The sequence below is a fragment of the Callithrix jacchus genome, chromosome 1, assembly GCF_049354715.1.
Source record: "Callithrix jacchus isolate 240 chromosome 1, calJac240_pri, whole genome shotgun sequence".
NCBI lineage: Eukaryota > Metazoa > Chordata > Mammalia > Primates > Cebidae > Callithrix > Callithrix jacchus.
In genome coordinates this window covers 185,134,386-185,148,312 of record NC_133502.1, presented here as the reverse complement: position 1 = coordinate 185,148,312, position 13,927 = coordinate 185,134,386, and the positions used below count along the sequence as shown (strand labels likewise).

The window sequence follows — 13,927 nt, the reverse complement described above, 5'->3', positions numbered from 1 at the left end:
GGGGGAGACCACGGCTGAGCTTGGTGGGTGGACCGTGGCGGGGCGGGGCTGGGGGGGACGGGGCGGAGCGTTGTGGGAGGACGGGGCAGGATGGGGCGTTGTGGGGGGAACTGGGGCTGGGCAGGGGGGTATCAGGGCAGGGGGAAGCAGGGGTGGGGCGATGTGGGGGCACCGGGGTGGGGCGGGGCGTTGTGGGGGCACCTGGGCGGGGCGCCGCACCTCGCCCTTCCCTGCCGCGCGCTCCTCTCCCCACCCCGCCCCGCCCCGCCGCCCTCGCAATAAGGCCCGGGGAGGAGCGCTCCGGGAGGAGGCAGGTCGGCCCGCGGAGCCGTCGGCGCGGGGCGGGCCATGGAGCTGTGGCCGAGCGTGGCCGCGGCGCTGCTGGGGCTGCTGCTGCTGGTGCAGCTGAGCCGCACGGCCGAGTTCTACGCCAAGGTCGCCCTGTACTGCGCGCTGTGCTTCGCGGTGTCCGCCGTGGCCTCGCTAGTCTGCCTGCTGCGCCACGGCGGCCGGACGGTGGAGAACATGAGGCAAGGCCGGGGCGTCGCGCGGAGGGGCCGGGCCGGGAGCCGCTTCCGCTTCCCCAACTTTCTTCTGCGTCTCCCTCCTTCCTGCCCCGCCCGGCCCGCCCCGCTCCGGGGCTCCGGGAGAGCGCACCTGGGCAGGCGGCGGGCGCGGGACGGGGTCCCGAGCCAGGGGGGCCGGAGCCGGCGTCACAGAGCCCTCCTCGTCCCCGCGCCCTGGCACCGGGAGTCTACGCTGCGTCCCTACAGCCCGGAGTGGGGTGCCGGGGACGGAGCGGCTGTCCGAGAGAAAGCGGGTTCGGGCCGCGCTGGGAGAGGCTTCCGGAGCGCGGAAACCGAGGCCGAGGTGGCGGGGACTTGCCCCAGGGCCGTTGATGGGGCGCGCAGCGGCATGGGACGCCCCTCGTCCTCCCTCCGCCGCCCTCCTGCCCGTCCGTCCGGTGATGGGCGCACCTGTGGGGCCGGCTCCCTTTTCCCTTCCCTTCCTCTTCGCAGCGAGGTAGGGGACCCGGAGGGGACCTGCTTCTATGCTGGGGAGCGCCCGCTGGCCTCCAGCTCCGGGGTTCAGATTCCAAGCGAAGGGAATGGTTAGGACTGAGGTTTGGCGGGGCTGGAATGTTCCCCTGGATGCCTCCCAGAAGGTGGGAGCTTGGCTTTGCCAGGCTGGCAATAGGGGCCAGAGGTCAGACTGGGTTGCCTGGCTGCTCTTGGGTAGGGTGGCTGCCGGAGAAGGCCCCTGCCTGCCCCCTCCCCGTTAGCCAGTCCCCAGGGCTGTTGCTACATTTCTCTTTGCCCTGTTTGGACTGCCCAGCCGGTGGCTTTTGCAATGGCCTGTAGGGAGCTGTGGGGGGGCAGTGTGGCTCCAGGGGCCCCGTTTTCCGTGGTTCCAGGGGCAGTGGGTGAGGGGTTGCTGGCTTCCCGCTGTCGCCATCCTTGCCAGTCCTGGGAGGGCTCTGAGGCTGCTGGAACGGGCCTACATTCATGGAGCCCCAGAAGCTCCAGGCACATGAAGAAGGACCCTGGGCTGAGGGTGGGCGTGGAGAATCAGAAGGGCCGGGTGGCTGCTCAGCCGGACGTGTGGTGGCCGGTGTGATGCTGCCAAGTGGCTCCGCTGGGTCCCGTTGAGTGCACACTCCAGGGCTGGCCCAGGTGGTGACTGGGGCTTACGTCCCCAGTGTAAAGCCCTTCAGAGAGGAGGCAGTTGCCAGAACTCCGAGTTCCTGGGGGCTGGGCTCAGGGCTCCTGTGTTGGAAGCTCTGAAGGCCTCTCCTGCGGTCTGGCCCCTGCCGGCAGGGGTCTCTGTGAGGGGCCCCCACTCAGCCCCTGGTATGCTTCAGAGGAGGAGCGAGGATGCAGCTTTCCCACCTGAGGAGGGTCCAGTCTGTGGGTTCCTAGGGGGGCTGCCCCCCAGCCCAAGGAAATGGCATGTATGGTTCTGACGCCAGCAGGGCATCCTGGGTCGGGCGTGTGCTGGGGTACGGGCAGGAGACTGCCCTGTGCTTTCAGCAGAAGTGACAGTGTGCCTGACTTAGCAGACCCCACTATGGAGCCAGGCCACAGCCATGGGCCTCTTCAGAGGCAGCCTCCGTGTGTAAAAGGTGCTTCCCAGGGGCCAAATCACAGTTCATCTGCTGCCCTTTCTGTGGACCTGGTAGGCTGGGCTGGCCCTTCAGCCCCACTTGGCCCAGTCCGCATCTCAGCCTGGATTGCGGCTAACCAGGGCGTCCTCAGGACCTGGGGCTTCTGATGGTGCTTGGATGGGCCCTTCCTGCCACCCTCACCTCTCAGGGCAGGCCCCAGGCTGAGGCCTGCGGAGTAGTGGCTTCTGGGGCCCTGGCTGGTAACAGCAGGTGCTTTGTTCCTGCTTTGGTCCCCAAGAGAAGGGGGGGCCGGAGGGCAGGGTGGCCTAGAGGGGAGGCCTGGGCTCCACCGCTACCTTCCGCCACACCTCTGCGCCCACACCCCAGGCCCCAGGGTTCCTGGTGACTCCCCACACTCCCAGCAGTGGCTAAGAGTAGGGTGCTGTGAGCCTAAGGTTTCCTCCAAGGGGACCATAGGGAGGGGTGAGGAAGGTGGATGATGAGGAGGCACTTTGTCATCCAGGGAAGGAACCCGGGGGCTTGGGAGGGAGGGAGGGGACACTCCGTTCCTGTTGTTCGCCACGGGAGCCTCCAGCCTCGGGAACAGGGATTCGCGTGTGTTCCGTGTTACAAATGAGGAGACGGATGCAGAGATAAGCACCTTGAAGCTGGGGTGGGGTCCCCCAGCCAGGACGGGGTGGAACTGGGGGGTCAGAACCCGCTGACAGTGTCCGGAGCACCTGCTTTTCCCTTCTCCGCTGTGCTTAGCCCAGCGCTCGGGGTATGGGGACAGCCCTGGGGCAGGCCTAGCTCGGGGGGGGGGGGGGGTGGGGGGGGCGGGGAGCAGTTCCATTTTCCCCTGAGCAATGGCTGCCTGGCTGAGGCCCAGCCCCTCCCCACGGGGTTCCAGGAGGCCCCCAAGGAGACCCCTACGTCTGCACTGGCGTCCGGAGTGTGTCAGGGACAGTGATGGGAATAGATCAGCTGAGGCAGCCTCCTTCCCACTGGGCTCGGGGTAAGACCACGGACCGCTTCCAGGCAGGACTGCTTCCACGGACCCCCCCCAGGCCCTTCCCCCAGCTATGTGCACAGCTGGGGCAGAGCTGCAGGCACCCTTCCCTCACCTCTGGGGCCGATGCCCTGGTACATCCATTCAGAGGAAAGCAAAGCCAGGCAGCGCTATGGCCTACGGCTGGGTTTGCGCAGGATCAGAAAATCCGAACAACATCGGCTTCCCCCACAGAGACATTTCCTGCTTCATGCAGCGAAGAGCAGCTGGCACCGTAGGAGCAGTGTCCAGCGCCTTTGACCTGTGTTCCCACCATTTTCAGGGTCCCAGAGAGGAAAGGCGTGCCCTTCCCCTTAAGGATGCTTCCCACATTGAACCCCGTGCTCTGCTGGTATCCGAAGGCTGGGACCTAAGGGTCGTCACAGCTCCTGGCTGCAGGGCAGGCTCCTGTCCCATGGAGCACGTGCCCACGCCACACACCCAGTGTGCAGAAAACGCACAGGGATGGTGATGTTAGCCAAGGTTTGAATCCAGAATGGCTGGCCCGTGCGCGGTCTCTGGTCCCCTGACGCATGCCCGGTGGGGTCTCTGTGCCGTCAGGGGGCCCTGTGTCACCGCAGCACTGGGGTCTTAGTCCCAAGGGAGGTTGTGACGTTGATTCTCTAGACCTCTCCAGGCCCAGAGATTGGGGCCGTCCTGGATGAGGGGTGGGGACTTCTCTGGGCCCCCTCTTCCAGCCCGCCGCATCTGCACTCCCGAATGCCCCCTTTGACGAGTCACAGGGACTCCCCACATCCAGGTGTTTGTGTGGGTGGACGCCCCACCCCTCTCGCCCTGTCCCGCCTTGTGCTCCAGCTCCAAAGACACTTGTTGGAAAACACCAGGTTTCTTGCTGGGGCCCCTGTCCCCGGAGCACTCTTGGTGGCTCAGTGTGGTCCCGTTGAGCCCCAGGGCCTGCCCTGAATGAGCTCACCCAGCTTGGATGGGCAAGTCCTGGCCCAGAGAGCTGCCTGGGTCTCTCGGGAGTGTCTCAACCCGGGACCAGGGCAAGGGTCAGCAAGTGGCCTTCCACAAGGACAGCCTGGCCAGTGAGTGGACTAGGCCCTGACCTTGAACTGCCTCCCAGCTGCCTGAAGCAGGTGCTGGTGGGATTGGGGGCTTGGGCACATTGAGGGGCCTTTCGCTTTGATTTACTTTGGATTTGTTTTATGAGACAAGGTATCACTCTGTTGCCCGGGTTGGCCTCAAACTCCTGGGCTCAAGTGATCTGCCTGCCTTGGCCTCCCAAAGCACTGGGGTCACAGGTGCAAGCCACCGCTCCCGGCCCCGGCCCATCTTGGATCTTTTCCCTCGGTGGCATCCTCATCACAGTCACTGTTGGTGGAGGTCCCGCCCAGGCATGAGGTTGTCCCGGCCTCCTAGAGTATAACCCGAGCACTCTTCCAGATGGGCCTGGGGAGGGAAGAAGGGAAGTAGCTTCTGTATCCCTGTCTGTCCGATCTAGAGCCTGAGCTTGGGAGTAGCCCAGGTGTCCTGGGGCCAGGGCTCAGGCAGTCTGAGGAGGCTGGGCTCCTGCGGACCCCAGAGGGGGCTCTTACCCTGCTGCGTTCAAGGCTGGTGGGCTCTGGTCTGAGGGCTCTGAAGGAGAGCGGGGTAGACCTCTGCAGGATGCTGCTCCGATGCTGCCGAAGGGCCCGGACTGGGCTCAGCGTTGCTAGTTTCAGGCACTGGCCTGCTCCCTGGGCCTCCTGCCTTGCTGGGCAAAGCTGGCTCTAATCACTCGCCTGGCAGTGGCCATCAGGACTCTCGAGCTCCAGGCTTCAGGTGACCTTGGCTTTGCCCCTGCTGGGGTGCCCTGGGGAGGCAAGGAACCCAGGACCTGGAGCTGGGATCTGTGTGACTGTGTCCTGGTCCAGCCCAGCGACCCCTGCCCCAGGCTTTGGGGAAAGGGCAGGGCAGCCCCTCGTCCCCCTGTGGTTGGTGGGAGGGGGTTAGGGCGAGGCAGGGTGTTTGGCACAGGACGGGACCTGGGCTGGGCACGTTGGTGGGGGGACACCTGGGGATGGATGGTGGCTGCTCTGGCCACTTTGAGCACAGGGGAGGCCGGAGCAAGCTCCTAGCCCTGCTGAGGGGTTAGGGGGGCCGCTGAGCCTGGGGGAGGGCGGGAGCCTCAGGGTGAGCTCCTGGAGTCCTGTAGGGGGTCCTCGCCATCCCGAACGACTCTGCCAGCTCAGAAACAGGGTTCTGAGGTTTCCTGCTGTGTGGCCTTGGGCAGGTCACTTAACTTTGCTGAAGTTCTCCTTCCTCATCTGAAGAGCGTGTAATGACTGTACCTACCCTGGGGGGGGTGGTGGTCACTGTCAGAACAAAAGGCTCCAGGCTTTGTACATGGGAGGTGCAGGGAGCCTCTGTGCTCGGAAGGCCGCTTTCTCTGCCTGGGTTCCCGGGAGTGTCCTCTGCCACAGGAGCCTCTGCAGGACTTAGTTCAGGCCCTTCCTCTCTGAGGAAACATCTTTTTTTTTTTTTTAATGATAGGGTTTCACCATGTTGGCCAGGCTGGTCTTGAACTCCTGACCTCAGGTGATCCACCCACCTCGGCCTCCCAAAGTGCTAGGATTACAGGCGTGAGCCACCATGCCCAGCCTACTTTTTTTTTTTTTTTGAGATAGTCTTGCTCTGTTGCCCAGGCTGGAGTATAATGGCATGATCTCGGCTCACTGCAACCTCTGCCTTCTAGGTTCAAGCAATTCTCCTGCCTCAGCCTCCTGAGTAGCTGGAACTTCAGGCACGCGCCACCACGCCCAGCTAATTTTTGGTATTTTTAGTAGAGATGGGATCTCACTGTGTGGCCAGGCTGGTCTCAAATTCCTGGCCTCAGGTGATCCGCCCGCCTCAGGCTCCCAGAGTGCTGGGATTACAGGCGTGAGCCACCGTGCCCAGCCAGGAAATGTTTTAAAGTAAGAGTCTATACTTTCCTAGCAGCTTTCAGAAAGCTCCAAACTACGTACGGACACCGGGGAGGGAGTGCAGGGGACCCACGGGGTGGGTGCAGGTGGCCCTTTGCTTTCTTTCCCCCAGGATATACCTTTCTACCCCAGCCACACCGTGGCCTGCAGAGTTCTAGACCCACAGCCTCCTGCTGGCCAGGGGCAGCCTCCGTCCGTCTGTCTGTCTGGCCTTAGGACCAGGGGCCGGTGGTGGGCAGTGGGACAGAGTGCCTGCTCAGCGCTGCTTGCTGGGCAGGGGTTTGTACCCGGTGTCTTTCACAGTTGAGAGAAGGATCAGTACCTGATTCATCCCTTAAACAGCTGAGATACAAAAAAAAAGGGGAAGTTCTGGAGCTGGAGGTGGTGGTGGCCGCACGGCAGGGGGTGTGCCTGGCACCATGGAACCGTGCGCTTAGAAACCAGCAAAATGAGATGTTTGATATGCAAGCAGACAGGAAAAGGGCCGGGCATGGTGGCTTACGCTTGTAATCCCAGCACTCTGGGAGGCCGAGGTGGGCGGGTCATTTGAGGTCTAGAGTTTGAGACTTGCGTGGTCAACATGGTGAGACCCTGTCTCTACTAAAAATACAAAAATTAGCCGGGCATGGTGGTGGGCGCCTGTAATCCCAGCTACTCGGGAGGCTGAGGCAGGAGAATCGCTTTAGCCTAGGAGGCGGAGGTTGCAGTGAGCCGAGATCTCACCACTACACTCCAGCCTGGTGACAGAGCGAGACCCTGCCTCAAAAATAAAATAAGACAAAAGATGGAACTGGCCCATGTCGTACCAGAGGGAGCCACTGTCCCTTTCAGATGTGGCCTGAGACAGTGCAGGTGGCTGGCTTTGGAGCTGCAGGTACGTCTCAGCTGCTGCTAGAAATGGCACACTTGTCCTTCGCTGGAGATGTGTGGCCCTGCCCGTTCTTTCCCTCTGCTCCGGGAGGCTGTGAAACGGACCCTCATTTACCTTTCCTCTCCCGACTGCTGGGTGTTGAGGCATTTTCCAGTTTTCCTAGTTCACTGCACCCTTGAGGATCGCAGGCTTCAATCCAGCCACAGGGTGGATTCCTGGAAGATCCTGAGAGGACAGAGGCCAGGTTTCCTCGGGGCTCGGCCGGGCCTGCCAGCCTGCCTGCCGGCAGCATCTGTATCTGAGCAACTCCACACTCTTGGCCCGTTCCCAACAACCTGGCTGGCACCTCCTGTTATCAGGCTTTTTAATCTGTGCTGGGGGAAGGATGAGGACAGTGTCTCGTTTCCGTTTGCATTTCTTGATTGGCAACTTGACCGTCCTGCTGCTTACCAGACGTTTCCATGCTTTCTGTGCATGAACTGCTTTTGCCTCTTCCTTGTCTTGGGGTTTCCTGGGAAGCTGGATTGTGCAGATGAGCGTGGAGACAATACAGCCCTGAGGTACCCTGAGTGTGTGGGAGCTGCCGGCCCTGGGTGCGCCCTCTGGGTGGCTGGGGATAGTGGCTGGTGTGGCCTGGAGAGGAGGTATCCAGAGCTGGTGGAGGTGGGCAGATCTGAGGATGCCCCAGGCTTCCTGATCCAGGGACGGACAGCTGGACTAATCATCTAAATTAACCATTATGCCCCCTTGACTCAGTTTCCCCATCTGCAACATGGGGACACAAGAGTTGCCCCATCCACTGGAGGTCTGGGCTCACACAGGGAAGGCCAGAGTGCCAGGGCAGGGGAGGGGACAGGTTGGTGTCACAGGGAAGAGACATCAGCTGGGGAAGGTGGAGCGTTCCAGAGCCAGAGGGAGGAGATGGCTGCAGGACACCCAGTGTGCCCTGTGATGGGGACCTATGCGCCCAGACAAGGCACAGGAGATATATTTTATGTTACGTGTATTTTACCACAATTTTTTTTTTAAAGGCTGGGTGAGTTGCTTCACGCCTGTTGTCCCAGCACTTTGGGAGGCCGAGGCTGGTGGATTGCTTCAAGACCAGCCTCTGGCCAACATGGTGAAACCCCATCTTTACCAAAAATGCAAAAATTAGCCAGGTGTGGCTGCACACGCCTGTGGTCCCAGCTAGTCGGGAACCTGAGGCGAGAGGAGCCCAGGAGGTGGAGGCTGGAGTGAGCCGAGATTGCGACACTGCACTCCAGCTTGGGCAACTGAGCAAGACTTAAAACTAACAGTAAAAAACCCCACCAGTCTGGCTTCGAGAGAGGGCCCCAGCTTTGAATGTCTGCTCTGTGGCCCAGGGCAGTTACTCAGAGTCATCTGTACAGAGCGGGGAGCCCTCTCCTTAGGACTGTTGGGGGATCAAATGGTGGGGGGCACTAGTCTAAGTGTGGAGGGGATCAGAGCTGGGAACCGCTGGTGAGCACTGGCACAACCTTGCTCCGGCCATCCAGCCCTGCTGGGGTTCAGGGTGAGCTCAGGCCTCTGGATCCATCCTTCCGGACTGCCCTGGGGTGGGCAGGTGTCCTATCTGGGGTGTGCCCAGAGCTTCCTGGCAGTGCAGCAGGGCAGAGGCTTGGGGTGCTCAGAGCTGGCTAAGACACTTAGGGTGCCCCTTGGACATCCCTGGTCCCAATCATGATAGGTTGCTTGGACGAGGTCACCTCACGTTTGCAGGTGCCCGAGGGCAGCCCCAGTGGACTGGGCCCTACCAGAGTGGGGGGCTGCTGGGGTGGGGGCTCAGGTGGTCGGGACCCTGGCTCCGCTCCTGCTCTTGGTGTGTGACCTCAGGTGAGCCCCGAGCTCCCCGAAGCCTCTTTATGGGGAAAGGGAACCTGGCCCGGTTTTGTAGGGAGGCGGTGAGATGGGTCTCCGTCTTGGCTTTTTTCTGGAAGAGGCTTGCAGAGGTCCTTGGGGAGGTCTCCACTGGCACCAAAGCTTTCTCCCTGATGTGACCCTGCCTTGAGAGGCCAGTGACCTTCCCCAGGATGTGTGAGGATCCCGCTCCTCTGCAAGGGTGCAGAGGCTGCTCTCCCTGGCGTGGGTCCTTCATGGTGGGTGTGAGAGCCAGTCCCAGTGCCTTCCTGGCTGAGTCCCCTGTGGGGTGGATGAGGGCTGGGTGGTCCCTGGGATGTGGATGTGGAAGTGGGCACCTTCTGATGTACCCAGTGTCTGCATTCCAGAGGCTCTGGGGTTTCCCCTGTTGCTGGGGAGATGCAGGCAGGGCAGTGGTCCAGGTGGGTTAACTGGTCTGGATCTCCATTTGCCACAGGGGCTCACTCCCTGGTCTCCTGCCCTGTGCCAGGAGGGCCCCTCCCCAGCTTCCTCCGCACCCCACCCCCAGGCCTTCCCGCTGAGCCTCTGCCATGGGACCTGCGTTCACTGAAGGACCCATGTTCACTGGGGGACCCGTGTTCACTGAAGGACCCGTGTTCACTGGGGGACCTGTGTTCACGGTGGGACCCATGTTCACCCCGGGACCTGTGTTCACGGTGGGACCTGTGTTCATGGTGGCCTCCCCTGCAGCATCATCAGCTGGTTCGTGCGAAGCTTCAAGTACTTGTACGGCCTCCGCTTTGAGGTGCGGGAGCAGCACAGGCTGCGGGGGGCCCGGCCCTGCGTCATCATCTCCAACCACCAGAGCATCCTGGACATGATGGGTAGGCTGGGCCTGGGGGCGGCTGCTGGGGTCTGAGCGTGGCCTGCTGGGCCGGAGCTGTGTGGGGCTGGCTCCTGAGCACGAGGACGCAGAGCTGCCTGTGCCTGGGTAGGCTCGGCCTCAGTACCTCCCTCAGGGCGGGACACAGGCTCAGAGGCCAGATGACCGGCCCAGGTGGCCTGGGAGAAGGCAGGGCGCCAGGCAGGCCTGTGAGTGCTCAGCGGCCATCCTCCCCCCCACCTCCCTCTCTCTCTCTCTCTCTCTCTCTCTCTCTCTCTCTCTCTCTCTCTCTTTCTCTCTCTGTCTCCCAGGCCTCATGGAGGTCCTTCCTGAGCGCTGCGTACAGATCGCCAAACGGGAGCTGCTCTTCCTGGGGCCCGTGGGTCTCATCATGTACCTTGGGGGTGTCTTCTTCATCAACCGCCAGCGCTCCAGCACCGCCATGACCGTGATGGCTGACCTCGGGGAGCGCATGGTCAGGGAGAACGTGAGTGTGCGGGCTGGGGCCGGGTGGGGCTGGGGCCGGAGCTGGGTGGGGGAGGTGGGCAGCCTGTGGCTTTGTTTTGGGCTGGGTGGGGGAGGTGGGCAGCCTGTGGCTTTGTTTTGGGCTGGGTGGGGGAGGTGGGCAGCCTGTGGCTTTGTTTCAGCAGAAAAATCAAGACCCCACATCATCCATGCTCCGCAGATGGGGTCACATGCCAGCCGCTTCGAGAAGTGGGGCTCCTTAGGAGGGGAGGGAGTTCGAGTTTCTTGGGTGGCTGGGGTGTGAAGTCAGCCCGTGGTTTTCTCTCCCTGCAGCTCAAAGTGTGGATCTACCCCGAGGGCACACGAAATGACAACGGAGACCTGCTGCCTTTTAAGAAGGGCGCCTTCTACTTGGCAGTCCAGGCACAGGTAGGCGGAGCCCAGCCCTCCCGGGGTGGGTGCAGGCTGGGGAAGCGGGGTCAGGCTGGCTTAAGGTAGAAGGGGACCACCCAGCCAAGCTGAGGACCCCTGGCATGCAAGGGCCTCCTCCCACTGAGTTGGTGACAGGGCCTTCTTGCCCATTCCTGCACCTGTCTCTGACCGGCCAGGGAAGGCAGCCCCTTGGGCCTTTCACCCACACAGAACCCCGAGTGACCCACTGCCCTTGGTGGGCACCTGGTGCTTGGCCTGCCAGGCTGGGCAGGTAGATGGTGGGGGGCCGGGCTGCTGGCCTCTCAGGAGTGTCCTCCTGGGCAGGTGCCTGGCTGGGTGGGCCTCAGGGCATGAGCATGGGTTGGACAAGCCAAGCACAGGGCTGGGCCAGAGCCCGGGGAGTGTGTGGAGTTTTCGGTGAGCAGCACCTCCAGACTCAGTACTTCCTGGTCCTCAGCCTCCAGGGCTCCAGCGTGTCCTGGGTGTCTAGGAGAGGCCAGGGCATAGCCATCCCCGCAGAGCCTGTCCTGACCCTGCTGCTGGGCAGGGGAGAGTTGCTTCAGGGGAAGGGGCTTTTACCCCGCCTGGGTGGGGTCTCACTCAGGGCAGGGGTCTCAGCTCATTTCCCTGTACTGGCCTCTAGTCGCCCCTGTTGCTGGCCCTGTGCAAGGTGGGTAGGGGGGAGGCCCTCCTTCTGGATGGTGCCAGCTGAGGCCGTGGGGCCTGGGGAGCGCCGGAGGTGCTGAGCTGGGCAGGCTTCCTTGGGCTGCAATCACAGCCCTGCTCAGGTGCAGCGTGCACCTGTCTGGCCCGGCCTGGGGCTGATGTCACTTCCCTTTGGGGGCAGGGCAAGGGCTTGATGGGCCCTGGGAGACGAGAGGGGAGACCGGTGGCTGTGATGGGTGTGGCTGGGTGGCAGCAACGCAGCTTCAGCCAGGAGACCTGAGGCCTTTCCCTCCCCGCTTCCAGTCCCCAGCCTGCCTGCTGGCCCCCTGGAGGTTCCCTGGCTGCCTCGGGTTAATGTTCACAAGTGCCCTTGGATCTGACCCTGGTGACTTCCAGGAACACCAGCAGGCCTTACCCCTCCCCTGGCTAGTGTTGCCTCCCTCCCGTGTTTCCTGGGATGAGGAGAGGACTGGGTGGGAGGCGTGGGTTGGAAGAGCGCCATAATCTCCTCCTGCTAAACTGGACAGGGCCCTGCCCCCCTGTCTAGGAGGGCTTCCTAGAGGAGGTGAATAAAGATTTGCAGGATGAGCTTATGGAACCCTGGGCCAACCAGAGCGGAACAGGTGTCCCAGGTCCCAGGAGCAGGGCAGCCACAAGGACCCACGGCAGTGGCCAAGGCAGGGGCGGGTGGGCCACAGGGCAGGGCTCCCCGATCGCCTGGAACCTGGGTGTGTCGGGTCCATCGCCAGGTCTGCTTCAGCCGTACGTCTGCCTGCCCACAGGTACCCATTGTCCCTGTGGTATACTCCTCCTTCTCCTCCTTCTACGACACCAAGAAGAAGCTCTTCACCTCAGGTACCCCACACGTGTGCATCTGGCGTGCAGGCTCTGCCTGACCCTTTGGTCATGGGCCCTGGGTCCCTCACAGTTCCCATCATGTGTCAGATGAGTGACTCAGGCTGGAGTCCCAGCTGTGGGCTTCACGGCCTCCTGGTGGTCACTCTACCCTGTGGTCCAGTGAGATGGGTGTGCTGGGGCTGTTTTTTGGACGAGGAAACTGAGGCTGCAGGAGGGTAGCCTGGGTGCCCGAGCTCACACGGATGGACCCCAGCTGTGCACACAGCCTGGGGCCTTGAGGCGGCCTCGCCTGCATGGGGCAAATAGAACCCAGGGGCACCGGCGAAGGGCTCAGGGCCTCTGCCCTTTCTGGCTAGTTCCCAGCATGTGGCACCTGCTGCCCAGGTGGGACGATGAGCTGTGAGTTGGAGAGCAGTGGGGGAGCCCAGCTCCATCTCCCACAGCCCCCTCCCTGTATGGAGGGCAGAGGACACGCAGTGAGGCCAGGGCTGGTCAGGAAGGGGGCAGATGGGGGTGGTGACAGGAGCGCAGGCTTGCTGAAGCTGTGTGGAGGCCAGCCCGCCCTGGCTTTACTGCACCGACGTTACGGCGATTAACATAAACCCACCCAGGCTAGGGAGTCCAGTGGAAGAGCCCAGCTCAGGGGGTCTGGGGGGCTGGAGGAGGCAAGGCCAGGGCAGGGGCTGAGGTGGGCCCCAGCTTCCTGCAGGCCGCTGACATCTGGTGCCCCCACCCTCCCCCACCCCAGGAACAGTCACGGTGCAGGTGCTAGAAGCCATCCCCACCCTCGGCCTCACTGAGGCGGACGTCCCTGCGCTCGTGGACACCTGCCACAGGGCCATGAGGACCACCTTCCTCCACATCTCCAAGAACCCTCAGGACAACAGGGCCACCGAGGGGCCCGGCGTGCAGCCAGCACAGTAGCCCAGACCACGGCAGGGCAGGACCTGGGGAGGGCAGGCGTGAAGCCAGTGGCTGGAGGATGGGCTGAGGGGTCCCCCGACCCAGGCTTCCAAACATCACTGTGGCTGGCTCCCCAGCTCTCATTTGGGCCCTGGAAGCAGGGAGCCCCTTTTGTCATGGGCCTTAGACACGGGCCTCTGGCGTCCCCTGAGAGGGGTCAGCCAGACCATCCCCAAGCTCAGATGGCAGAGACTCGCCTCCTGGTGCCTCTGGAATGATGAGGATGAGGCTTGAGGCTGTGGCCTGCAGGTGGGCTGAGCCGCAGGCCCCAGGATGGCCCAGGAGCAGAGGGGAGGACCCCAAGGTGAAACACCCACTGCCAGGCCCTCTGCTCTGGCGCCTGGGACCTACCAAGATATGGTCGGGCTCCAGGGTCCCGCCGACAGCCTGCATCAGGCTCTCAGGGAGAGGAGGGGCCGGGAGGTTGGGGAGTCTCAGACTCAGACACCCAGGACCACAGGGAACCAGGAAGCAGGGCCTGCCTTCCTGCCGGCGGAATCCACGGGGCCAGCATTATACTCCATCACTGTTTTTTTATAAACTCTTGGAAGTTTCGGGGTAGCAGTGGTCACTCATGGAGGGCAGGGTGACCAGGGCGGTGGAGCCTGGTGACGTGTCTTCCCAACCGCCCTCCCTATGGGCCCAGGGTGGAGGCACGGCCACCCACCCGAAGTGGGCCCGCATCTCCCTACAATGCTTCCATCTATGGGGGGTGTTGCCCGAGGGGCCGGTGTGCTGGGATCCTCAGGGCACTGGGAAGGAGGCCGGAGGTTTGCTCTTTGGACTCTGGCTGGGGCCAACACGTCCCCAGGACAAAGCTCTCCAAAGCCTTACAGAAGCCACCTGCCCACCCCCTCTCCCTTAGAGCCCC

General features: G+C 62.8%; 1 protein-coding gene across 1 annotated transcript; it reads left to right on the top strand.

The window, feature by feature from the left end:
* The first annotated feature begins 306 nt into the window (after positions 1-306).
* AGPAT2 (1-acylglycerol-3-phosphate O-acyltransferase 2) lies at positions 307-13,610 on the top strand. Its single transcript, XM_035263385.2, has 6 exons — positions 307-530; positions 9,540-9,673; positions 9,984-10,159; positions 10,471-10,566; positions 12,018-12,090; positions 12,842-13,610. The coding sequence occupies exons 1-6, from the start codon at positions 349-351 to the stop codon at positions 13,015-13,017; spliced, it is 837 nt and encodes a 278-aa protein (XP_035119276.1). The 5' UTR covers positions 307-348; the 3' UTR covers positions 13,018-13,610.
* Positions 13,611-13,927: the final 317 nt, after the last annotated feature.

Bases quoted from the DNA above. Each gene is read 5' to 3' on its own strand.
- AGPAT2 (XM_035263385.2), top strand. From the start codon at position 349: ATGGAGCTGTGGCCGAGCGTGGCCGCGGCGCTGCTGGGGCTGCTGCTG. The intron at 9,674-9,983 runs GTAGGCTGGGCC...TCTGTCTCCCAG, and splicing joins GAGCATCCTGGACATGATGG to GCCTCATGGAGGTCCTTCCT. The intron at 10,567-12,017 runs GTAGGCGGAGCC...GCCTGCCCACAG, and splicing joins ACTTGGCAGTCCAGGCACAG to GTACCCATTGTCCCTGTGGT.